The sequence below is a fragment of the Natrix helvetica genome (genome assembly GCF_964273705.1).
Source record: "Natrix helvetica genome assembly, chromosome: 1".
Classification (NCBI taxonomy): Eukaryota; Metazoa; Chordata; class Lepidosauria; order Squamata; family Natricidae; genus Natrix; species Natrix helvetica.
Window position 1 is genome coordinate 79,329,973 of NC_138548.1, and position 25,789 is coordinate 79,355,761.

At 39.0% G+C, this 25,789-nt stretch overlaps 2 protein-coding genes across 5 annotated transcripts in view; one reads left to right on the plus strand and one right to left on the minus strand.

Annotated features, from left to right (window-relative positions):
• The first annotated feature begins 460 nt into the window (after positions 1 to 460).
• Positions 461 to 19,165, plus strand: ARFGAP2 (ARF GTPase activating protein 2). Of its 3 annotated transcripts, XM_081938059.1 has the most exons (17): positions 463 to 771; positions 1,124 to 1,242; positions 4,005 to 4,077; positions 4,361 to 4,492; positions 4,578 to 4,658; positions 7,825 to 7,927; positions 8,749 to 8,805; positions 10,098 to 10,142; positions 10,735 to 10,787; positions 11,419 to 11,555; positions 11,876 to 12,007; positions 14,508 to 14,636; positions 14,723 to 14,857; positions 14,954 to 15,080; positions 15,233 to 15,323; positions 15,555 to 15,673; positions 17,337 to 19,165. In XM_081938059.1, the coding sequence occupies exons 1-17, from the start codon at positions 700 to 702 to the stop codon at positions 17,355 to 17,357; spliced, it is 1,626 nt and encodes a 541-aa protein (XP_081794185.1). In that variant the 5' UTR covers positions 463 to 699; the 3' UTR covers positions 17,358 to 19,165. The 3 variants fall into 3 exon arrangements, with proteins under 3 accessions (XP_081794184.1, XP_081794185.1, XP_081794186.1); XM_081938058.1 differs by lacking the exon at positions 17,337 to 19,165 and having other exon boundaries at positions 461 to 771; positions 15,555 to 15,778; XM_081938060.1 differs by lacking the exon at positions 10,098 to 10,142.
• An 885-nt stretch (positions 19,166 to 20,050) lies between these two features.
• The window catches only part of CSTPP1 (centriolar satellite-associated tubulin polyglutamylase complex regulator 1), a 135,082-nt gene continuing 129,343 nt past the window's right edge, over positions 20,051 to 25,789 (minus strand). For both annotated transcript variants that reach the window (XM_081938351.1, XM_081938352.1), the window contains exons 8-9: positions 24,256 to 24,319; positions 20,051 to 20,599 (exon numbers count right to left, since the gene is read on the minus strand). In XM_081938351.1, coding sequence (XP_081794477.1) covers positions 20,422 to 20,599; positions 24,256 to 24,319 — 242 coding nt within the window. In that variant the 3' untranslated portion in view covers positions 20,051 to 20,421. The remainder of the gene's footprint in view (positions 20,600 to 24,255; positions 24,320 to 25,789) is intronic.

Below are 25,789 nucleotides of genomic sequence, written 5' to 3' on the forward strand. Positions count from 1 at the left end.
ATCCTAGATTGTAACATTCTCTTTAGCTGCTGTATTTTGATTTTTTGCACTCATGATGGACTTTAAGCTTGCTTGCCGTCCAGAGTAACTTGCAGAGATGGGCAGCCATTGCAAACTGCATTAATAAATGACACCTAGTTAAAACAGTGTTTCTCAACTTTGGCAACTTTATGATGTGCGGACTTCAATTCCCAGAATTCTCCAGCCGGCAACGCTTTGGACTGAATTGCTGAGAATACAGGAAGGTGCCAGAACCGGGGATGCACAATTTCTTTCTCAAAACCTTTGCACAGCCAACATCCATTTCTTCCTCAGCTCAGGGTCTTTGGGAAAGCCGCCAGAAGGAAAGAATTCAATTTCTGCACAGGACCTGTCACAAAGCCCCGCCCCTCATCTGATTAGGCCCCGCCCTCCCCGTTTGAGTGGTCGAAGGCTTTAAGGGACCGCAAAGTTAAACCCTTTGCCCGGTTCGGCCGCTTGGGACAGCTGATGGCAGAAAAAGGTTTTGGGCCTGGTCCTCTGCCTCCCAGGGACCTCGCAGGCAGTAATCCTGGTTCCCGCCAAATACTTTGCCTCATGGAGGCCGCGCTAAACTGACCTTAAGAGGGACCCGTATCTGTAGAAGCCCGCCCCGCTCAGGCGGATTGGCCCACGCTGTGACCGGCTGCCGAGCACTACGAATGCTGGGAGAAAGAAAACATGGCGGCGGGGCCCAGCCGGATGGAAATTCAGACCCTTTTCAAGCGTCTGCGAGCTGCGCCAGCCAATAAGGTACTTGACAGTGAAAGCGGGTGGGCTTTGCGCTCGAGGGTGGTTGTCCGGATCACGAGACGTTTCGGAGCGGAATTTACCCGGCTTTTGATCCGCATCTCTCTCCGACCTCGCCGGTAAGCACTCGACTCCGCACCCGATGGTGGCGAGCCTGAAGGGAGAAATGAGCCCCCGAGTCGAGGCGTTGCCGCGTAGCGGTCCGGCATCAAAGTACCGTAGCTGCTGCTGAGGGGAAAACGAGTGGTTGCCTAGGTGACGGGCTCGGTTTAAGACATCGCGAGCCGGCTTCTCAGTTTCTGAGAGATCCGTTAAGGTTACGTTTACCTTTTGTTGTTGTTGTTGTTTTTTGTAGTCCTGTTTCGACTGCGGGGCAAAGAACCCGAGCTGGGCCAGCATCACCTACGGGGTGTTTCTCTGTATCGACTGTTCCGGAATCCACCGCTCGCTGGGCGTTCATGTCAGCTTCATCCGGTAAAGTCGGGCTTGGATGCGGGCTTAAAACGCGGTAAAATAGTATCGAGGACTGCTTAGATGATGGGTTAGCATTCCACGTCCTTTACCTGATTACTGGTACATAAGTAAATTAATTTTTTTTCGCATCGAGCAGATCTATCTTAATGACACTCAAGTAAGAGGACCATTGAGGTTTGTTTTTGTGGTGTATATAGAGTCCTTTGCATATTTTCAAATCAAATTATTTACTAATTTATGTTTGACAGATGACCAAGGACTGCTGACCTGATACTATCTTATTTCCTAAATTCTAGTCTCTACTGGTATTAAATAACTGTATCAGTGTATATGTTCTTGAGTATATTAACGTATTTTTTTTTTAAAAAATCCTATTATTTTCTATTCTGCAATTTTGCTGTCTTCAAAGCATGACTTAGACTTAGAATAACCCTATGGTCACTTTAAATGTACACGAATTGGCATACATTAAAATGAAATTTTGTTGCATAGAGTTCTCAAAGGTCACCGCCTCCAATATACACTACATAAACATGACTAAATAAATACATACAAAATTATGCATATAACCACGTACATATAAATATGCAAGATGCCATAATTCTGACACTTTATAGTGTATCTTTGAGATCCAGTTTGGGATAGGGCTAAGGCATCAGCACCTCTTTCCTGAGGCATTAAGCCAGTTATGGTTTCTCGGTCCTAGAAAGAATGAGGCAAAGCAAACCATCCTGAAACCTTGCTTAGAAACCTTGCAGGGACTTGTCCAGGCAGTCGCCAGGAGTCCAACACTCACTCAGAGATAGGAAAAAACATTCTTCTGAGCTCTGAATAACTGACCCTAGAAAATGGTCTGAATACATTAATCCTTCCTTTTACTCTAAATCTTGCCTGTACCTCACTGAGCATTATGGCTATTTAGAGAGTCTGTTTTATTTATTTTCAGATTCTTTTCAGGGAGAAGGCTCTTTTCGACTTCTGTGGATGAATTATTTGGAGTCTTTGAGCTTGTATGACAATGCAGGCTATATGGCTTAGTTATGCACAACCGATTGGCAAACCATAGACGCCTCCAATCTTGACTTATTTGATGATGTATACGATTGAGTTTTGGATTACTTATCAATCGTCATCATCCTTTGATTTAATAATATTCCTTCTCTTTCCCCCACTGAAGAAGTTGTCTGCATTTTGTTAGCCACACCTGTTTGCATTTATAAAGTACTGTATTTCAGTAAGCATGTTGCTTATGTGGTGTGTAAATGCATTCATTAAGTTTTTGTCCTTATTCTCAACATTTAGTAAAATTCTGATATGCATTTTCCTACATACAAGCTGACTAATTCTTTCACATTCTATCTCGTTATCTGTCTTTGCTTCTAAGAGGATAGACAATGATTATAAAACATTTTCATTTTTAATAATTCCCTAATTATTTTCCACTTGTAAGTTGTTTTGTAATAGTTAACAAATGACAGGTGTCTGTGAAAAGTGAATTACTGATAGTTATTAAATGTGCATTTTGTTTTTACTCTGTGTTATAACATCTCATTTCAATATATTTGTGAAATCTGAAGAAATAGAGACCTACTTACAGAAGGTTGCTAAAAGAGTGTTAACAAGAGTGTTAAATTATTTATATTGCAGTATTACAGTAGTTTATAGTGGAGGCATAAAGAATCACTGGCTCTGCTAGTCCATCGAATCAGCAGCCCTATCCAGTATAGCCAATGATGAGGAATGCTGCAGGTTGTAATTCAGAACCATCAACAGTCACAAATTCCCTGCCCTGTTAAATTGTCAGTTCTATAGCTTTAGCTTATTTGTTTCCTGTTTGAAATGTTATAAAATGAATTGACTAGGTGTGCACAGATATTATCTGATGGGCACACAGTATATCTGTTTTAGGAGCCCTCCATGGGCTTTCTATTAGGTTCTGTGTGCAATTTAAGCAGCTGATCTTAGCCTATACATCTCTTTATTGGCACCAGGTTACCCTCAGGACTTCATATTTTTATTGACCAATCCAATAGTGTCAGGAGAAGCAGCTGCCTGTATCCTATTTTGATGAGGTTGACGTATATGTGAACCTGGAAGCATTTCTTTTCTGTGATAGGGATTGATTGCCATTTGGAATGGTCTCCCATTGATGGGTTGTTAGTGCCCAACATTATTTACCTTCTAGAAAAAAAGACAGCTTTTTGGACATTACACCAGGCCGTTGGGGTTTTTTGATGGGGTTTTCTTTTTTGACATTTCTGGTATATTTTTTGTATTCTTATGTTTTTGCAAGCTTTCATTTCGTTTTGTTTTGTTCTTGCAAGCTGCCAAAAATCTGTTTAAGATTATGAGGAGATATAAATCGGATGAATAAATCATAAACTAATAATTATTCCCAATTTGTCAGATGGAAAAAAATTAGAATTCTACATTGGAGAAATATAATGAAAGGCAGCATTTCCTAAATCAAGTGCCTGGATAGTCAGACTGGTAGTGCCAACGGCTGTGGAAGACACAGTTTGGGGAAAGCTGGTATAATAAGGTGATCTTTATCTTCCTGCAAATTGATTAAAAGCTTGGAATCTGCTAGCTTTTTCCTGTCTGTTGTGTGTAAGTACCATACTAAGAGAAATGAAATTCGTATTTTTTGGCAGGACAACAGATTATATTGTGTCAGAAGGGCATTTTGGCTTTTAGAAACCGTTGACATCTGTATGGTGAATTTGTGTATAATATATAATGCCAATCTTGTCCACTTGTAGGTCTACAGAGCTTGACTCCAACTGGAGCTGGTTTCAGTTGAGGTGTATGCAAGTGGGTACCAATGCTAATGCGGTAAGGACCAGTTGAAATTATATTCTTTGATTATTTAGATGGGCATTGGATTTTTTAAAATCGTTCCCACTTTTTTTTAGAGAATGCTATGAGTAGGTACCTGGTGAATAACTTTGTGAATAGTTATTAACAAACTATTTTTAAAAAATTACATGGCAATTTTTTTCAATATTTCTGGATCATCGAACACCATTGAAGCTCAATTGCTACATATCTACAGTATATCTGGAAATATCTAGATTTCAGTTTGTTCTTTCTCAACTATATTTTCTCTGTTTTTCAGACAGCTTTTTTCTGCCAACATGGCTGTACCACCTCAGATGCCCCTGCCAAGTATAACAGCCGTGCTGCTCACATGTACCGAGAGAAGATCCAGCAGCTGGCAAGTGCTGCCATGGCCAAATATGGAAATGATGTAAATATGTTGGTGCTCTCTTGTGGGCGATGGGAAATTATAAGACTTGCTATGAAAATCCATAGATGATCCTCTCCATTTTTAGCTCCTGATTGATGGCCTGAGTGGGATTCCTGGCCACTCGCTGGAAAGGAATGATGCTGATTTCTTTTTGGAACATACACAGGTATGTTGAGCCAACTTGAATTGCTCTTTTCAATTGCAAATCTTCCTTGTAGGATTTTCTGATGCGTTTTCCTCAATACAGATAATCCTTGGTTAGCTACCACTCATTCAGCAGCCATTTAAAATTATGACAGGAAGAACAAGGAGACTCACAGTCAATCTTTGAAGTTGTGGCTGTTACAGCATCCCATAGTCATATGTTCACCATATTCAACCTTTACTGATAAACAAAGTTAATGGAGAAACTGTTGTGATCCTGTGATGTCATGCTTAACATGCTTAACAACCACACAGGATTTGCTTAGCAACTGCAACTGGGTTTGCTGTTGTGATATGATATGGTCATATGATATTTTTCTTGTTTGATCATATCACTCAGGAAGTGAGTTCCTGTGGCCTACTTATAGTTGTTTACCACAACTACCTGTATTGTACCTTTTAACTGAATACTAGTCTATGGTGAACCATTTGGATTGACAATCCGGTCAGAAATGGCCATTTTCATTTTTTTTTCCATTGCAATCCTGAGCTGCGATCATATATTCATTTGTAATGAATCAGGCTAGTGCTACATATGATAGTACTGGACATACAGTGGGGCAAAAAAGTATTTAGTCAGCCCCCAATTGTGCAAGTTCTCCCACTTAAAAAGATGAGAGAGGCCTGTAATTGGCATCATAGGTAGATCTCAACTATGAGAGACAAAATGAGAAAACAAATCCAGACAATCAGGCTGATTTGGAAATAATTTATTTGCAAATTATGGTGGAAAATAAGTATTTGGTCAATATCAAAAGTTCATCTCAATACTTCATTATATATCCTTTGTTGGCACTGTTGCTGGTATGTTGGCCTATTCCTCCATGCAGATCTCTAGAGCAGTGATGTTTTGGGGCTGTCGCTAGGCAACACGGACTTTCAACTCCTTCCAAAGGTTTTCTATGGGTTTGAGATCTGGAAACTGGCTAGGCCTCTCCAGGACCTTGAAATACTTCTTACGAAGCCACTCCTTCATTGCCCGGGCGATATGTTTGGGATCATTATCATGTTGAAAGACCCAGCTACGTTTCATCTTCAATGCCCTTGCTGATGGAAGGAGGTTTGCACTCAAAATCTCACGATACATGGCCCCATTCATTCTGTCCTGTACACGGATCAGTTGTCCTGGTCCCTTTGTAGAGAAACAGCCCGAAAGCATAATGTTGCCACCCCCATGCTTCACAATAGGTATGGTGTTCTTTGGATGCAACTCAGCATTCTCTCTCCTCCAAACACGACGAGTTGTGTTTTACCAAACAGTTCTATTTTGGTTTCATCTGACCATATGACATTCCCCCAATCCTCTTCTGGATGATCCAAATGCTCTCTAGCAAACTTCAGACGGGCCCGTATATGTACTGGCTTAAGCAGGGGGACACGTCTGGCACTGCAGGATCTGAGTCCCTGGCGGCATAGTGTGTTACTGATGGTAGCCTTCGTTATGTTGGTCCCAGCTCTCTGCAGGTCATTCACTAGGTCCCCCGTGTGGTCCTGGGATTTTTGCTCACTGTTCTTGTGAGCATTTTGACCCCACGGGGTGAGATCTTGCGTGGAGCCCCAGATCAAGTGGTCTTGTATGTAAGTGGTCTTGTATGTCTTCCATTTTCTAATTATTGCTCCCACAGTTGATTTGTTCACACCAAGGTGCTTGCCTATTGCAGATTCAGTCTTCCCAGCCTGGTGCAGGTCTACAATTTTGTTTCTGGTGTCCTTCGACAGCTCTTTGGTCTTCACCATAGTGGAGTTTGGAGTGTGACTGTTTGAGGTTGTGGACAGGTGTCTTTTATACTGATAACAAGTTCAAACAGGTGCCATTGATACAGGTAATGAGTGCAGGACAGAGGAGCCTCTTAAAGAAGAAGGTACAGGTCTGTGAGAGCCAGAAATCTTGCTTGTTTGTAGGTGACCTGTAGTTGATCTTTTTCAAAGCTTTCCCCAGCCTGGTGGCTTCTAGATATGTTGTCAGAAATCCTGTGAGTTGAAATCCCAGCAAATCTGTCAGATAAGAGATTGTAAAGGCTGCTCTCATTAAAGGAGTTGGAATTTTACACTATTCTTATAAGTGTAAAGCCTGTATTTCTTCATTGAAATACAAAACAATTGGGTAATACTCCTTAACAAAAGTTTCTATTGATTCTTTATTCAAACCAAATATAATGCCCTTAGACTCGTTCCGTAATGGCGAACCTATGGCATGTTTGCCACAGGGGGCACACAGAGCCGTCAACTCCAGTGCTCATGCGTGTACTGGCCAGCTGATTTTCAGCCTTCAGGAGGGTCAGGGAAGGCCATTTTCGCCCTGCCCAGGCTTCAGGAAAGCCCCCGGAGCCTGGGAAGGGGGAAAACTTCCAGCCCCATACAAGGGTGGTCACGCGTGCATACTTGGGGTGTGGGTGTGGTCACACGCGCATGCATGGGGTGGTGGTGGTCGCATGCGCCGGTGGGTGCGGCGCATTGCATTGTAGGGGTGGCGCACACACAATGTTGTACGTGAGGACAAAAATGCTCACCGTTGCTGGACTAGTTGATTATGTTGCTTCTTCCCCTTCTTGTGAATTTCTTAGACATGATTGGCTGGCTGAAATCAGAAATGGGGTATAGATAATCTTCAACTTGTGACCACAATTGAGCCCAAAATTTCTGCTGTTAAGTGAGACAAGTAAACTTTGTCCCATTTTACAACCTTTCTTGCCACAGCTGTTAAGTGAATTCCTGTAGTTGTTATGTTAGTAACATGGTGGTTAAGTGAATCTGGCTTGCCAACTGACTGCTTGTCAGAAGGTTGCAAAAGGTGATCACACGACCATGGCGATGCTGCAACGGTCATGAGTGTAAAAAACAGTCATAAGTCACTTTTTTCTGTGCTGTTGTAACTTCAAAGATTACTAAACGAACTGTTTTAAGTCAAGGACTGCCTGCATATACCTCATGACTGGAATATTTTTTTCTTTGTGTTAGGGTCATAATTGATGACTGACCTCTCTATTAGAATGGAACCTATTTTTAAGAAAGTAGTAATAGTCACTGTCTACAATGTTGGAGAAATACGTGACATTAGTCCAGCTCTTGTTATGAGTTATGAATTAATGTTGTTGAGCCTTTCTAAGAACTGATTTGTTTTCTTTAAGGCTTGTAATAACTGGGATGTGGCTAAGAAGGAGCAGAGCACAATAGAGTCCACACCAGAATTGGAGAAACCAGCAAGGCCATCTGAAAATAATGAGATTCCACGTAAGTACCAAAGCAGAAACCAATTTTGTTTTTCTGAACTGAGCATTTTTTTCAGTTAAAGAGCATTACCTGTTTGAATAATTTAGAAGTTCTGTATCCCAACAGGATAAATGTATGATACATGAAAGAAACATGTCTATTAATTGATAGGTGGCTGTATTCATATATCTGGCTGAGATAATAGCTGGTTTTAATTATAGATTGTTGAGAAAGCAGGATCAAGCCAAAATTTGTAAATAATTTGTAATAGCATGTCAACTATTTTCTGTTAATTACTTTTCTTTTTTAGTTGCTTAGTTAAAACTAGAAATATGCTCGAAACTATTAGTCCAGTATCCCCATTTTCATGTTACATTAAGCCATGGTTACAGTCAGTAGAGTAACAATAAAACATAGATTCAACCTGGTTTTCACTGAATCAGTCATTTGCCTCTCTGATAAGTTCCTCAGTTTATTTCAGTAGTTTCTTCATGGAATTGTGGTGCTTTTGGGTATGTCTAATGCTTTTAGACCAGGAGTGTCAAAATCAAGGCTCCGGCCCACAGGATGCTTAGATCTGGCCTGGAAACCACAAAGGACCAACCTGCAGTGCCTCTGCCAGTGAAAACGGAGCTTGGGGAGGCTCCGTTTTTGCTGGCAGAGGGCTGCAGGAGGCTGTCACGGCTGAAAACAGAGCCTCAAGTGATGTTGAGCTAGCCATGCCCCTCCAAGCCACACTCCAATGTTTAACACAACTCTGACGCGGCCCTCAATGAAATTGAGTTTGACACCCCTGTTCTAGATCATAGTTTGGGTTTGTTTGTTTGTTTTTTATTCTGTAGAGGCTGACCAAGGTCCGTCTATTGAGTTATTGAGCACCTCTCCCAAAGGCTCCCTTGGTAAGTATACATATCTCCTCTGTTTTCCTCAATGCACAGTGCTGCTAGTGATCCTCAGTTTCACTTCAGATGATTTTCACTGACCATAGATTTATTTCAGATGCTATACTGGGTTGAGAAGATGAATAGTTCTCATTTCGAACTGCTTATTGCAATATAGTAGGAGTTCAGTAACATAGATTTAATCTTTTGGGAAACTAGAATCAATTGGAGGGAACATTAAAATGTCAACTGGTCTAATCCCTTGCTGTCCAGAGGTGGCTATAATTATCTCTAATAGGAAGCCATCTAGCTTCTATTTTTAAACATTTTAATTCTGGAGAGTTTATAACAGCCTGAGTCAAGTTTGATTCCCTGTTAAATAGGTTATCTGTCAGACGGATTTTCCTAGAATTTGTTGAAATCACTGTGATTCCGTAGCCTCAGCTAATATTTCTCAGGAGGATTGAGATGGTAGCAAGCTGATATGGCCTTGGTTTGTTCTTCAAGAGTAACATCTAACCAATTTAGATTGCAGCCTGATTTTCTAATGTCATGATCTTAGATATTATTTATATCTCATTTCTATTTTTACGCTCTCTTCGTTTTGATATAAATATCCTTAGGGGAAAAATAACACAACTTTCCATAACATCCATGCTCTTTTCATTTAGGAATATGAAAGGTGCACTGAATCCTAATAAGAAAAACCTTTAAACACACTATCTTGATTTAAATGTCATTTTACATGTGAGTATATGTGATATATTTTGTATATTTATTAATCAACTAATATATGAAACATGTTGTATATACTCACATAAGCCAAAATACCATAAAAATGTGCCATCTGCAGATAAGGTGGCCTGCCTTTTTTATTGTATTTTGGTTTAAATTTCAAGGGTCTGCTTATACACAAGTATATATGAAAAATATATATATATATATATATATATATATATATATATATATATATATATATATATATATATATATATATATATATATATATATATATATATATATATATATATATATATATATATATATATTTAAATACAAGTATTTTAGAAAAAATTATCACCATAAAAATTCACGGATAAGTCTATCTGCAAAAAAGCCAAATCCATATTTAATGCATTTTGACAATATTCTTAGCTTATCTCTGAGTCTATTCAGTATTTCCAATACTGATAATTTACCAGACAGTACAGTCTTGTGTGGGATATCTTGCTGAAGGTCAGACTTGTATCTCAGCCTTCATCTAAACATCATTTTAGAATGAAATACATGCATGTCTCTTTCTCCTTCAGACGCATCCATGTGTCTGTCTCCACAAGGGGCAGCTCCGGCCAGAGGTAACTGGCTCTGTATGGACTATTTGCCTTCCATTTCTGTGGTTCTGCTTCCAGCTCCTAAGTTTATCTGTCTTGCACCTTTTAAGATCTCAACCCAACATGGAAGGAATTGCTCTTACTTAATAGTGAAATTTAGATTACATTTTGCTTCTGGAATTTTGACAATTAGTTAAGTGGACACAGGTGGCACAACTTGGACAGTTATATTCTCCTTGCTTTGGTTGTGTGGAAACTACTGAGCCACCTGCAACATATGCCTCTTTTACATTTATAGCAATACTACTGGGCTTTCCCCATGGACACTTCTGAGCTCACTGCCTATCAAAGTCACTACGTCTTAGTATCGTAATTCTATCACTTTCTTACCTGGAAGGGGAGGCCCAAGTGGTTACTAATTTGAAATTGCATGTTATGGCTGGTCATATTGACACTGAGTATGTGTGGTGCTGCTGGAGCTGCTGGGTATATTAACAATGTTTATAGGACACTTGGCCATGGTAGTCTTTTAACCATTAAAAGTCTGAAATATTGTGATGAGTATTAGTATTCACAGCAGCTTAAGCTCATCCTTCATTGGTTGCCTTTATTGCAGAAATAAAGCCTTCTCTTATTGGGAAGAAGAAGGCAAGTGGAGCAAAAAAAGGGGTAAGTTTGTTGTTTGAGACCTTGCCTTTCCATGGCATGCACGTACTTGCTTGTATCCCTTCTGAGTGACCTTTTGCGAGAACTTCCTTTTCTGCTGTGGCTGCTGCCTGTTTTTTTATGCAAGCTAATGAGGATTTACCTCATTCTTCTCTTTCATTTCTGCTCCTGGTGGACAGCATCATTATCTAGTTTCTACCTTTCTATATACCAATAGTTTGAAATGGTCCTCTTAATGCCATGGATTTAGCTCTTGGGGGATTACTGTAACCCTGTATTTATTTTTAGTGTGGGCCAACTGTCATGGGCAGATGGTTTCTTCATCTCAGACATTAATATATTTATGTTTTGCGTTTGACTTTCTGGTGTAGTCTTGGAGCAAAGATAATAGATGCCCCTCCCAACCCCCCACCCCACTTCCGTACACACTTTGGATTCATACAGCAAAGCTTGAAAATTTGAAGACATTGTTTTGTATCTTTCCTTTCTGTAATAAAGTAATTCTGAAATGGGATGATAAATGGATATCTCAATTTCTATTGTGCCCTTGCATAGGTTGCTGTAATTCCTGCAAATTCCTCTGATTTTTCAGGTTCAGTGACTTTCACATTGTCGCCTTCTTCCTTTTCTTTAGCTGGGTGCCAAAAAAGGTCTTGGAGCTCAAAAAGTGAGCAGTCAGAGTTTCACCGAAGTTGAACGGCAAGCCCAGATGGCAGAAAAGCTGAAAGAGCAACAGGCAGCTGAGTACAGGAAGCAAGCAGAGGAATCTTTGTGAGTGGCTTTTGTGTCTAGCATCCTTAGGTTAGGATACACATAGATTTGCTCACAAAGGGACTGAACTGGAGAACGAACTCAGGAAGCATAAAAAAAGATGTGATAACCAATTCAGACCTGAGAATTTATAAATAAAATAATGGCCAATGCCTGCACATGAATAGAGCCTGGATCATGATACTTTTCAGCTTCTCTGTTGTCAGTTCTGATATTTATATTCAAAACGTGGGCTGGGATATGCTATATACAGTACACTATGGAGCAACTCTATTTGAACTCTGTGGTTTGCTGATGCTTGTGTGGTGTTTTTCTCACAGAGTGGCCTCAATGAGATTGACCTATCAAGAGCTCCAAATTGATCGGAAGAAGGAGGAGAAGAAACTTCAAAACTTAGAAGGGAAGAAGCGTGAGCAGGCTGAAAGACTAGGCATGGGCTTGGTGTCCAGAAGGTAATTTACTTTATTGGAGAATAAAAACACAGGTCCCTTCTGTGTCATACCTGACTGAAGCTGTTAGCAATCTCAGCAAGCCTGATCTGTGCCTCTGCTCTTTCCAAAGGCTGTTTGGATGCTGTATATATTCAGGCCCCTTCATAGGAGTGATTTATATTGTAGCCCTTGGAGTAAGAAATTGCAATAAGAAAAGTCAGCCAGAGGCCAATGTCATAGTCAAATGGTGTTCAGAAATCTGTACAAGTTAGGGAAAGTCTTTTTTAACAAATAAAGCACGGACTATAATAGAAAAGGGTAATTAAAAAAGATTAAAGAGTAGGATGAAGATGCTGCCCAGTTACCTTGAGGGAAGATGGGCATCCTATAAATTTTATAAATAAATACAAGATGATGCAGAAAAAGAAATGAAGACAGCATGGCAAAATAAAATGATAAAAAACTTATTAATAACTTGTTTGAGTATTTTTGAAGTAGAAAACCAGCCAATGAAACCGCTGGACCAGAAAAGTAAAAGAGATTCTCAGAGATATAGAGATAATAGACATTGAAGATAAATTGAGCCAAGTCCTTTGCATCTGTCTTCACTACAGAAAATATAGGGAAGGTGTCTGAAGTTGTATGGATTTTCTTAGGTGTAGAGGATTAGAAGCATTAAAGCCAGTTGAAGTAACAAGGAGAGGTATTGTAGGTCAGCTTGAGACATGACATTGGAAGAAATCATCAGGTTCTGATGGAATCTACCTAAAGGTTCTTATAAAGACTGTCAAATTATTATTAAATTATTATCTTAGCAAAAAATACCTAGTTTTTCGCTCAATTTAAGCTCACTATAAGAAGACTGGAAATCCCTAATGTAATGTAATTTAAACAAGAAAGTCAAGGGAGTTTGGGGAAATTTACACTGTGGAGCAGTCAGCTTAAGGTCTGTTGCAAGTAAACCAATAGTAATCAGTAATTAAGCACAGAGCAAAACAAGTTCTGAAGTTTTGCATGGATTTGACAAAATTCTTTTGGAGGTTACTTTAAAAACGACTTTGCCAGCCTTCTTCATGTAGGGCCAAAGGCTATGCCACCACTGCTTCTGAACAAGTCACAAGACATCTGGGACACTGTTCTTTGGATAGATGTGACCAAAGTGGAAATGTTTGGCCATAATGCTCAGTGCCACAGTGCCAAACCAGACAAAAACCAGACACAGCATATCAGCACAAACATCTTATACCAACCATTAAGTGCAATTATGGAGGGGTGATGATTTGGGTTTGTTTTGCAGCCACAGGACCTGGGCATCTTGCAGTCATTTAGTCAACCATGAACTTCTCTGTATACCAAAGTATTCCAGAGTCAAATGTGAGGCCATCTGTCCAACAGCTTAGGCTAGCCTGACATTGGGTCATGAAACACAGCAATGATCCCAAGAACACCATCAACTCTACAACAGATGGGGGGAGGTGGGAGGGAAGAATCAAGGTGTTGCAATGGTCCAGTCAAAGTCCAGACCTCAACCCCATACTGTGGCGGGACCTCAAGAAAATTGTGCATAAAGGCTCACAAATATCAATGAACAATATTGTAAAGAAGAGTGGACCAAAAGTCTTTCACAATGATCTGAGAGACTAATAAAGTCATACAGAAAATGATTACTTGAAGTTACTGCTGCTAAAGTTGGTTCTACAAGCTATTGAATCATAAGGTGTATTTAGTTTTTCACAGATGGTTTCTTCATTTTACTTTTCTTTTTGTAAAATAAATGATGACATAGTGCAATATGTTGTTAATCTGAAGTTGTATTTATCTATTTTTAAGAACTGCTAAAGGTGACTTTTACTATGTACTGATGCATAAAACCACAGAACTCAAAGAGGCTGTACTTTTTCACATGGCTATACATGTATTTATATTTGGGACTGTTGACCAGATGATATTGAGTGGTTGGCTACCTCCAATTCCAGATGTCAATCCCTGTTTTAGAGTATCATCAAGCAAACAAGTTGAAAAGAATTCTGTTGCTAATATATAGTTGGATTTTCAAAAAAAAACCTTTAACACAATCTTATCAAAGGCTGTTCAGTAAACTTAGCTGTCATAGGCTAAGCAGACATGTACATTTATGGATTACTATGGTAACTGGTGAAAAACAAATAGTGTAGGAATGAATGGGTTATTTTCTCAACAGATGGAAGTAAGAACTAGAGACCTTCATGGTTCATTGTTACCAGTATGTTCTAATTTGTTCATAGACAAATTGTCTTAGGCCTAAATAGTGAACCAGCCACATTTATGAATGCTATTAAATTATTTAGGATGAGAAAACCAAAAGGATCATGAAAATATCCAGAAGGCTCTCTTTAAACTAGATGAACTGTCATCAAAGGGCAAAAGCAATTTGTTTTAAATAAGTGGAAAGTGATATGTGCCAAGGTAATTCTAGTGTTGAAGAAATATTTGGAAGTATGGTGTTCTGCCAGGTCTTTTAACTTTGTACTGTTTCTTCTAGTTCCATTTCGCATTCTGTCCTGTCTGAGATGCAAGTAATAGAACAAGAAACACCAGCAAGTGTAAAGTCCTCTCGGTCTCAGCTGGGCCTCTTTGAAGATACAGGAAGCTTCACATCTGGACCACCCAAGTACGACTAAGCTTTGCTGAGTTTTTAGTTCTGTTAGTATTTCTCTCTCTGGCCTGCCTAGATTTCTTTCTCGCATTTGTTCCTAGGTACAAAGATAATCCATTCTCACTAGGAGATGGTTTTGGTTCACAATGGGAAACAGAAATGTCCTCCTGGGGACTTGACAAAAGAGAAGATGAGACAGACATCACAGTGTCAAGCATCCGGCCCATTGGTGACAGGTAAAGTAAGGGGAATACAGTCCTTTACTCTAATGTAGAGCTGTGGGAATGGGGAGTAGTCAGTGAAAGATTTCAGTTCTTTTCTCTTCTACTCAGACCGATCAACAGAAGAGAAACGGAGAGCAAGGTATCAGTAGTAGAGTCCAACGAAGCTCAACAGAAGTTTGCGGGTGCCAAAGCCATCTCATCTGACATGTTCTTTGGGCGAGAAGTTGATGCTGAGGTAAGTTTTCTATGATTTCTCTGCTCATAGAGATGCTTATTTCCGTCCATTGTAAATAGCAATGTTCCTGATCAATATTAGCTTCCCCTCCCCTTATTTTTTAAAATAATTTTATTTCCATTATTTTTAAAAATCTTCTTTATTTCTGCCAGTATGAAGCCAGATCCCGACTCCAGCAGCTTTCAGGAAGCAATGCCATTAGTTCTGTTGATCTTTTCGGAGACTCTGAAACAGCAAATTTGGGTATGTCCAAAAGGATTATTTATTTGGAACTGCGCTGTGATAATTCATGACTCAACACCATAGCTTTGTTGCCCTCAGTTCCTTATAGAGGAGTTTGGTACAGAGCAGTGAGTAGAGTAAGGCTTATTAAAATATGTGAATTCAAGCAGTTAAGTTCTCTCTCATAAGCGTAGCTTCTTTATTTAGCAAAGCTCTATCCGGCTTCATATTTATATTTTGTCTTCCTTGCAGGTGGTGTATCCATTGGAAATGTACTACCTGCAGCTGACATTGCTCAGTTCAAGCAGGGAGTAAAGTCGGTTGCTGGCAAGATGGCTGTCCTGGCCAATGGTGTGATGAATTCGCTGCAGGTGAGAAGTGAGGGGAACGTTGTTATATATCTCGATCAAGATGATGTACATTGGATTCTTTTTTCCTTATTTTATTTTGTTACAGCATAAGCAAGTAGTAAGCCAGGTTGAAAGAGAATGATTGGCCCATAATCACCCGAGTTTCTGTGATGGTGGATGAATTAGAATTTGAGTCTCCTCAATACTAGTCCAGTGTCTAACCACTGCACCACACAGCCTTCCTAATCATCTATTTACTATTAAATTTTAGGAGAGCGTTTAAATGGTGATTAAATGTGCTTACATGAACAACATATGTAATATCTAAATAAACTCATATGATAGCATAGACTGGATACTTCTTTAATATCTCGAGAGCATGTTGTGGGTGCCATTGGGGATATAGTCAGTTATGAAACAATGGGTAAAATTACTCCTGCCATCCCCTCTGCCTCCTCAGAGTTCTCTCTCTCTCTCTCTCTCTCTCTCTCTCTCTCTCTCTCTCTCTCTCTCTCTCTCTCTCTCTCTCTCTCTCTCTCTCTCTCTCTCTCTCTCTCCCTCCCTCCCTCCCTCCCTCCCTCCCTCCCTCCCTCTCTCTCCCTCTCTCTCCCTCTCTCTCTCTCTCTCTCTTCTTGATTTTTTTTGGGGGGGCAGTTAAGAATGCTTCTAAACAAGACCTTGAGTTGCCATTATTCACCATCAATGTAGGATCCAAAACATTACTGAAAATAGTAATAATGCTAGAGGCTGGCCATTTGCATTTCAACATGCCTTTTTCCTATATATCTTTTAAACAAGAATCTGAAAGACAGTTTTAGAATCAGGGTCCTGGAGCCTAGTACATATCTTGATGCTCATGGACATTATTTACTTCTACTAAATGGGGTATAAAAGCACTCATTTAAGTACCTCTAAGGCAACTAGTTGATTAGGTCACTTTAAGAAATATTGTTATTTTTCATGATCAATTTGAACTTGCAAACTTTAACGCTAATCCAAATATAGTACAGACATCAAGACAGGACCCAATAAGAACGCTTAACATCTTTTGTATTGTTGACTGAGTAGCTGAGGTTGATGGTGAGATATAAAGTGGTAGGAAATTCAACGATAAAAATAGCGGAGAAACAAAACTGAAGGATCTTCCCCCAAAAAAACCATTTTACTAGTGCATAAGTTGTTCTGGAGTTTTGATTAAACTCAACTTGCAAATTTGGTTGATATATTTTCTTGAACAGTAAGGTTCATATTTCTCATGTACTTAATAATGTGGTAAGGGAAGAAATAAGAACCACCTTGGACTTCCTTGAATAGTGACCCAGATTCCATTTTGGTTCAGGCTTAGTGTACAAGCCTGGAGTTGAAACCTGCACTTCATCTGTCTTAATTTGTGTTAATTATGCAATAATGCACGTTTAAAGAATTGTAACAATGAAGCTAAAATAAATTCCCATGCTGATCTTTTTCTGACATTCTTGGGAGGATTGCATAGAGTTCTCCAATAACATTTTTTGTGGACCACTTCATTGTTCAGATCTTAATAGGATCACCTTTGTTTTTGGTATGATTGGCTCATAAGCAATAAGTTTCATTTATCAGCTTTGGACTAGTTTTTACAGCATGTTTCTGGACAATTTGTTAAATGATTCCCCACTCCCTTTTCTCTTTTTCCTTCTACCCTTAGGACCGCTATGGTTCATATTGATGATCTAGAAGACTGTACCTCTGGGCCATCGGTGTAACACCACTTGAACTTGGAAACACCACATGGGAACTCTACAGGATAATTTCTAAGCTGAGCATAGCTGAGGGATGCTTGAGAATACAGAAAATGGACATGCTTGTCCTATACCCGAAGGTTTTCTGGACAATTGTTTTGTATTAGAAAACAAATATTTTGTCAAAACCCAGCCTTCAGTGATTGAAGTATGGGCCTTTCCAGAGAACATCCCTCTGCTGCTATGAATTGAGATAGGGTGCAGATGTCATTGTGGTGCTGCTCTTTATATTTCTCTTTGTCTCCCTGACTGATATTGGTGGACTTAGTATTGTGGAAGCAAGAAAGTAGTGTGTAATATTTTTCATGCTTCTGCATGAATTCAGAAGCAAATTATAGTACTTGTTGCATTGGTGGAGACTCTAGAACCTATGCTCCAAAATAGAGTGAAATTCCTTCCTCTGTCCATGGTAATCTTACTGCCTTAAGGAACCAGTGTGATGAACCATTTTAGAATAGTGGCTTAAAAGCACAAATGTACAGCATGCAGTGAAAGGTCAGCACTCTTGGCCTTAGTTAAGATTCTTTTATTTTGCAAATATGACTGATGATAAATTTGTGCAGGAGATAGATCTTCAGTGATAAGCAAGGAAGGGTTAGCTAACTTTTCCTATAATCAGTTGGTTGTCCATTGGGTGCTGTCTTTTATTTCATATGTTAAAAGAAATTGGAGCTGAAATGAGTGTTGACTATATTCACTCCATTCACTGTGTCCCTTTTTTGTTGCACAACCATTGCTACTACTGCTTTCTTTCAGAATCACAACAGAAAATGAATATGGACACCATAGCTTTTTTGCAAACTATATTGAAACAAAATCAGTTTCAAGAAGGCTTCTTCCACCTATCTAGGCACCACTGTTGTCCCTATGCTTTCTGGGATTGTTCTCATAAATTGCTATAGCTTTATTGATCAAAGAGGAACTGGAATAGATAAATGCTCCATCCCAGTCTACATTGCTAATCTCATGTCTGAGATAATAAAAGGTATTTTGCTCCAAAGCACCCATTGCATTTGCATGCTAAATCCCATGTTTCAGTGATAATTTTTCCACCAGAGTATTCTCATTTCAGCAGAGTGGGAGAATTATTTCTTTGTGAAATGGTGCTTACTGTTGTAACCATTTTGCATTCAAATTGCATGATTGTTGCTGCTGCACTGTGGGTTTATCTGGAAACTGCCACCAAATACAGTGTGTCTCCTAAGAAGACAAGCCAGTTGTTTAATAGGAAGAGGAATCACCAAGAATACACTGAAAGGATGTCTCAGAGAGGTATACTTGTTAGAGGCAGCTGAGGTTACCAATGCCCTTTGAGGTTACCCACTTTCACATTAGTGTAACTCATTAGTGCAATTAATCTGCTTACTCCTTGTGCACTTCCTATGAAAATAAATGCCTGCATGGACTGACCAGAAATTTCCCCCTTTGCTTGCTTCTCCTTTGTATCCACAGGATTCTGAAAATAGCTTCTCTAGTTTCAAGTGTTGCAGATTTAAAATTGCTTGCTCAGTTCCTGAGCAAAGAGTTTGCAGAGCTTCATATCAGGCCACTGCTTTTTCACCCAGAGATTGGAAGAGGTTTCCCCTGCTTGGATCATCTCTGTACTTGAAATTCATCATAATATTCATAAATGATATGCAGCCAAATTTATGGCACTGCTTTATGGGGTTTAACGGTGAAGGCTGTGGAGTCTTCCTCCTCTCCAATAAACCAGATTGGATTCCTATGTTCTCAATTCCTTGTGGTTCTTATTTTCCTGGGCCCCAAATAATAATACAAAATCCGTTGTCAGAAATTACACCCCCCCCCCAAGTGTATTTTCTACACTAAACTCTAAGAACAAAAATTAGATTTAAAGAAGGACGAGCAAATTAGTGTAAAAGTAAAGCTAAAGTTGTCGTGTATGTTAGTGTTAGTTACCTCTGGAAGTATTCTGTAATATTATGACTATTCTTTGACTGCAAGGAATATTGCCTTGCAGTTTCAGCTTTGTAACATTCATACTTTGCTTCCCCAGGAGTGAAAGAAAAATCTTTTGTTGTAATTCTTTTAGTATTACTTTTTACATCCTTTCAAAAGACATCTGAATAGCAAATTATGCAGTTGCTATTTTTGCAATGTGACTTACAATGCAAGAAATCTACCTCCTAGTCAGTGGTGGGTTTCAATTTTTTTTAGAACCTCTTCTGTAGGTGTGGCCTGCTTTGTGGGAGTGGCTTGCCGGCCATGTGACTAGGTGGGAGTGGCTTGGCAGTCATGTGACTGGGTGGGCATGGCCAACTTGTAAAATGTGGTGAAACTCACTTAACAACGCTCTTGCTTAGCAACCAAAATGTTGGCACAGGAACTCTGGCATTGAAGTGTGCAAGCCTTAAAGCTATCAAGTTACAAGACCCTTGCACCCCTAATCCTTTAGAAAAAAAACCCAGGGGTGTTCAAACTTGACAGCTTTAAGACTTGTGGACTTCAACTCCAAGAATTCCTCCTCTCATTCTTCATCTTGATGATGTGCGGACGGGCAGGGGGAGGGAGCTGGAACTGGTTCTAAACGGCACTGTAGATTTGTGGAACCTCTTCTATAGAAGAGGTTAGAACTGGCAGGAACCCACCCCTGCTCCTAGTGCAACGTTCTTTATTTTTTATACATAGTTCACAGGTCTCATCCTTAACCCACAGTGAAAAAATTACCCATTCCTCCGAGCCATGTGTTTTCCTTTCTGATCTGGACTTTCATAAAATACGTTAATACCAAGCAATATAATAAGGGGTTCATATGTAGGGAGAAGTGTGTAAAACAGAGATCAAAGGACAATGATGCAAACTCAACACTGAGAATTAAATGTCTTAACACTGAAACAAATGCTCTCATATTTCAATCAATTTGACATGTTTGCCACAAGAGAGCAGTATGATCCTACAATTGCGTAGGTCTCTATCTCCCTTTTCCCACTTCAGTTATAAGGACCTGGTAACCATTGTATATTCCTTTAATCAGTTCTCTGAAGAATCTGTCTCTTCTGTGGAACCTTCACTTTCAGTATCCACTTTCCGACGATGGTGGAGTGGCCTCCAAAGGGAACAGATACGTGGTGAAGCACGAGAAGGCATGTTTGTTGCATCTCCACTTGCACTAGAAGTCGATACTGAAAGGCCTGAAATTGATGCAATCCTGAAAGGAAAAAAAAACCTGTTGTTACTTTAATTTACATTTGTCATTATAAAAGTTTTATAGCATACTGGGGAATATGTAAACGTATCTATTGATCAATAATTTGCTAAAGAGTTCAGAGAAGAGGAATGTGGTCTTCGGCCACCTTTACAATTGGAGATTGACCTTTGCTTAGAAGCTCAGAAAATTGCTCCTATAGAATTCCTATAGAAATGGTGAGCTGTTTTGAAATTTTCTTTTGCATGAACCAACATTTGGAAAAGCAGGCTTTCTCCTTTCTTGACGTTCCTATCAACTGCACAATACTTCCTTTTAAAATAATTGTTATTAAAATTTTCAGATACATAGATTAAACAACTAATACAAGTGTAGGGGGAAAAGAATATATATACACACACATATGTGTGTTGTATTTGTGCTGATAAATAAAAGGAGACTAGTATAGATCTATTTCAAGCTATTTAGCTCTCATCAGCTAGCCATACCCTTACTGGGATTCGAAGCTGATGAGAGCTAAATAGCTTGAAATAGATCTATACTAGTCTCCCTTTATTTATTTATCAGCACAAATACAACACAAATATAAAAAGGCAACATTAAAAATATGGTTTTCTGCCTGGATGGTCTCTTGCAGTGAGCCAATAGACAGAAAGAGGGAGTAGTGAGTTCCCTCCCATATTTGGCCATACCAGGGGTTGTAACACAAATACACACACACATACACACATACACACACACACACACACACACAGAGTACTGCAAAAGTTGTAGGCAGGTGTGAAAACATGCTGTAAACAAACTTTCAGAAATATAAAGAATGATTGTTTATTTTTGTCAATTTTCAAAATGCAAAGTGAGTGAACAAAAGAAAAATCTAAAATCAATATTTGGTGTGACCACCCTTTGCCTTCAAAACAGCAGCAATTCTTCTAGGTACACTTGCCCACAGTTTTTGAAGGAACTCAGCTGGTAGGTTGTTCCAAACATCTTGGAGAACTAACCACAGATCTTCTGTGGATGTAGGCTTTGTCACATCCTCCTGTCTCTTCATGTAATTCCAGACACACTCGATGTTGAGATCAGGGCTCTGTGAGGGCTATGCCATCACTTCCAGTACTTCTTGTTCTTTACGCTGAAGATAGTTCTTAATGACTGGCTGTATGCTTGGGGTCATTGTCCTGCTGCAGAATAAATTTGGGGCCAATCATAAGCCTCCCTGATGGAATTGCATGATGGATAAGTATGCCTGTATTTCTCAGCATTGAGAATACCATTAATCCTGACCAAATCTCCAACTCCATTCAAGGAACCTCCACCATGCTTCACTGTTGCCTGCAGACACTCATTATTGTACCGCTCTCCAGCCCTTCGACGAACAAATTGCCTTCTGCTACAGCCAAATATTTCAATTTTTGACTCATCAGTCCAGAGCACCTGCTGCCATTTTTCTGCACCCCAGGTCCTATGTTTTCGTGCATATTTTAGTCGCTTGGCCTTGTTCCCACGTCAGAGGTATGGTTTTTTGGCTGCAACTCTTCCATGAAGACAACTTCTGGCCAGACTTCTCTGGACAGTAGATGGGTGTACCTGGGTCCCACTGGTTTCTGCCAGTTCTGAGCTGATGGCACTGCTGGACATCTTCCGATTTCGAAGGGTAATAAGCTTGATGTGTCTGTAATCTGCTGCACTGTTTCCTTGGCCGACCACTGCATCTACGATCCTCAACGTTGCCCATTTCTTTGTGCTTCTTCAAAAGAGCTTGAACAGCACATCTTGAAACCCCCGTCTGCTTTGAAAACTTTGTCTGGGAGAGACCTTGTTGATGCCGTATAACTACCTTGTGTCTTGTTGCTGTGCTCAATCTTGCCATGACATGAAACTGTCTTTCACAACCTCACCTTGGTAGCAGAGTGGCTGTTCCTCACCCAGTTTTAAGCCTCCTACACAGCTGTTTCTGTGTCAGTTCATGGCTGGGTATCAACCTACGTGTGACATTGATGATCATTAGCACCTGTTTGGTATAATTGGTTGATCATACACCTGACTATAATCCTACAAAATCCCTGACTTTGTGCAAGTGTACCTATGAGAATGGATGCTGGTTTGAAGGCAAAAGGTAGTAACACCAAAGATTGATTTGATTTAGTTTTTTCTTTTGTTCGCTCACTTTGCATTTTGAAAATTGACAAAAATAAGCAATCATTATTTATATGCCTGAAAGCATTCCTTGTTTACAGCATTTTTTCACGCCTGCCTAAAACTTTTGCACAGTACTATTTATAAAGAAACGACTTTCCCCTTTATCACAAGTACAATTTCAATAACATCACCTCTGATACTGTAACACATCTCTTTTTCCCATATAGCTATAAAGAAAATTTTAAACCATCGTCATTCAGTCCTAATTTAAAACGCCCATTAAAATTTGCAAGAAATAACATTTTAACCTTTAAAGAGCCAACTTTATATTCCTTTACTTTGCTTTTAACACAGTAACTTAGGACTTTTTTTTTGAAAACAACCAAAGATCTCTTCTTCCTATACCTCATCTCTTACATATAAAACAGATCTTTAAAGCAGTCCTTCAGTCTTGGTCAACCAAAATCCATTAAGAATTACCAGAAAAAAACAATTATCTTATTTTAATCTTGATCAAATAAACCAACATTATATTCCATTCCTTTGCTTTTAACAATGCTGATCTTTCATCTCTTTAGATAATGTCCCAGCATTTGATTTTTTTTTTCTTTTTGTCTCCTCAAAACTCCTTCAAAACTTTAATGCATCTCTTTTGTAGATGCAAAATAAGTTATTCAATGCAAAAGTTATGAGAAAGTTATAAGAAAGTTAGCCAATTCAGTATAAGAATGAATAATAAAACCCATCAGAACAGCAAGTTTCATTACACTGGGTGAGTCTCTTCCAATCCTCAGCAAAAGTAGTTTATGCAAGTTTTAAGGAGATAAAAATGTTTTAGACTAAACAGCCAAACAGTGATTAGAATATTGATTTTGGAAAGTTATAAATGGTCTAAGGGGGCAGAAATTAATTAGAAAAAGACATTCTGTAGGTTGTTTAAAATTTTATAAAAATATGTGAAAAGAATAGAAATTAAGGATTTGTAACTTTCCTGGGAAAATGCTGTTAATTAGAAAAAACATGAGAAGACTTTGAAAGTTGAACACTAAAGCAAACTAGAAAGAACTAAAGATCAAAATTATAGGAGAAGAAACTCACTAATACAGAATGGAGAAAAATAGTTTTAACTTTGGAAAAATTTAAGGGTATTTGGGAACAATGCACTCAAGTTACTCTCAAGATTGACTGTTATCAAAAATGGATTTAAAAGCAGTTATGAACTCTTTTACTGGGCAAGACGGAGAATGAGACTGATTTGAAATGACAGGTTATAAGAATGATATGGAAAATGTTACCTGGATTTATAAATGAAATCGGCTGTCGTTTTAATAATTAAAGGGATATACAAATAAAAGAAGAACTTACCAATTAACTTCAACTCTACCTACCATGTTTTAGAGTGAAAAGAAAAATTACTTTTGCTGTTACATTCATTGCAAGAACTCTCATGTGACAGCTAAAAGGAAAAATAATGGTGCCCTAGCCACTCAGTTGTTCTCCATTTTAAAAATACTTACAGTTTCTCTAATTCCTGATCCATAACTGGGTCAAGTAGCAACTCTGCTTTCTCAGGAAGAGCTCCTAAAAATGAATAGCAAAGAGAAAGCTCAATTTAAATTCTAAAGCAAGAATAAGTATATATATACCATAATACTATGGAATCTGAAGTGAATCCACCCATGAAAATGGAAATTTAGGAAGAGGAACATCTGTTCAACAATTCCATGGTGGAATTCATGCTGCAAATTCCTCTCTGTATGGCTTAGGTTTGTTAGCCTTCTTCAAAAAGCAATTGAATTTGCAGATGCTCATCCTGCCAACTGCCTGATCACCCTTTTCACAATTGCTACATTTGGAGTATCCTGTCCTACTCCTACAGGGAATATTTTTGTAGCAGCACAGCATCCTGTTAGCTCAGTGTGAGGATGGCCTGTTGAGGCTGATGTCCTTCAAACAATCATGTCATTGGATGTTGTATTGTACATGAACTTCCATAAAACATAAAAGAACAAACAACCTAAGAATTAATTAATTTTATTTTTTTATCTATATCTATAATAGCTCCCCTTCTCTACAAGAATGCCCTACTTGTCTTTCGCTTTAACAATCAGCACTGTAGCTCCTACAATGTCTTAGTAGTAAAATACGCGAAATTTCAGACTTTTGCACTAATAAGGAAGGTTATTTGGTTTACAAGGGAAAAAGCCAGAGCCCCAGTTAGCTGACTAATCATGACCTCACTGACTTTCAAATATGGGAGACTGCTTTACCTTAGTAAGTAAAATATTCTACATCAATATTTAAAACAGTCACTAAAATATTAAATCCACATACAGTTACATAACTACACTGTGGATTAAAAGCCGCCTTCCTCTCTTTAGAGATTGGACCACTCCGTAACAGACAAAGAACATCAAAAGGGTTTTGCCTCACAAGGAAGTAAAGAGTTTGCCTTCTGATATGAGCAGAGAAAATGGAGTACAATCGTGTTTTAAGTCCCTTTTTAAGAATGTTTTTTTGGAGGGGGGGATCTCAAAACGCCAACTCTGAGGTCCTTGTCATTCATCAGCAGCTTATAGCTGCAGCAGGATGGTGCATATGGTAAATGAATATTTACTGGCAGAGAGGCCCATCTGTCCTGAACATATGATACTGCTGAGATATCTAATGCTACCACTGGATGCCTAAATTTACTTGGTTGCTCTTCCTTCCTCATTCCTTTTGCGCCTTGTCAGCTACACGATGAGCCCATGAACACAGTTGGTTTTGGTTTTCATTCTTCGCATAGGCACCCTGGACAAGGATTCAGTTCATGAAGCATCAACATGATCTGAATCTAGCAGATTCAGGTTGTCAATTTCCTTAACAGCCTTTTTTCCTAGATGAGGAAAGGGAGACTCCGGTATGGATTGCTTACTCTGTTATTCTATATCTCCTTTATACTGTATATTGTTCAAATAATGATCAAATATCAGTATACTGAAATGTTGGGGGGGAAATAAAAAACTTTGATGAGCCGTTATTTCATTTTTACAAGACAGTAGATTATAT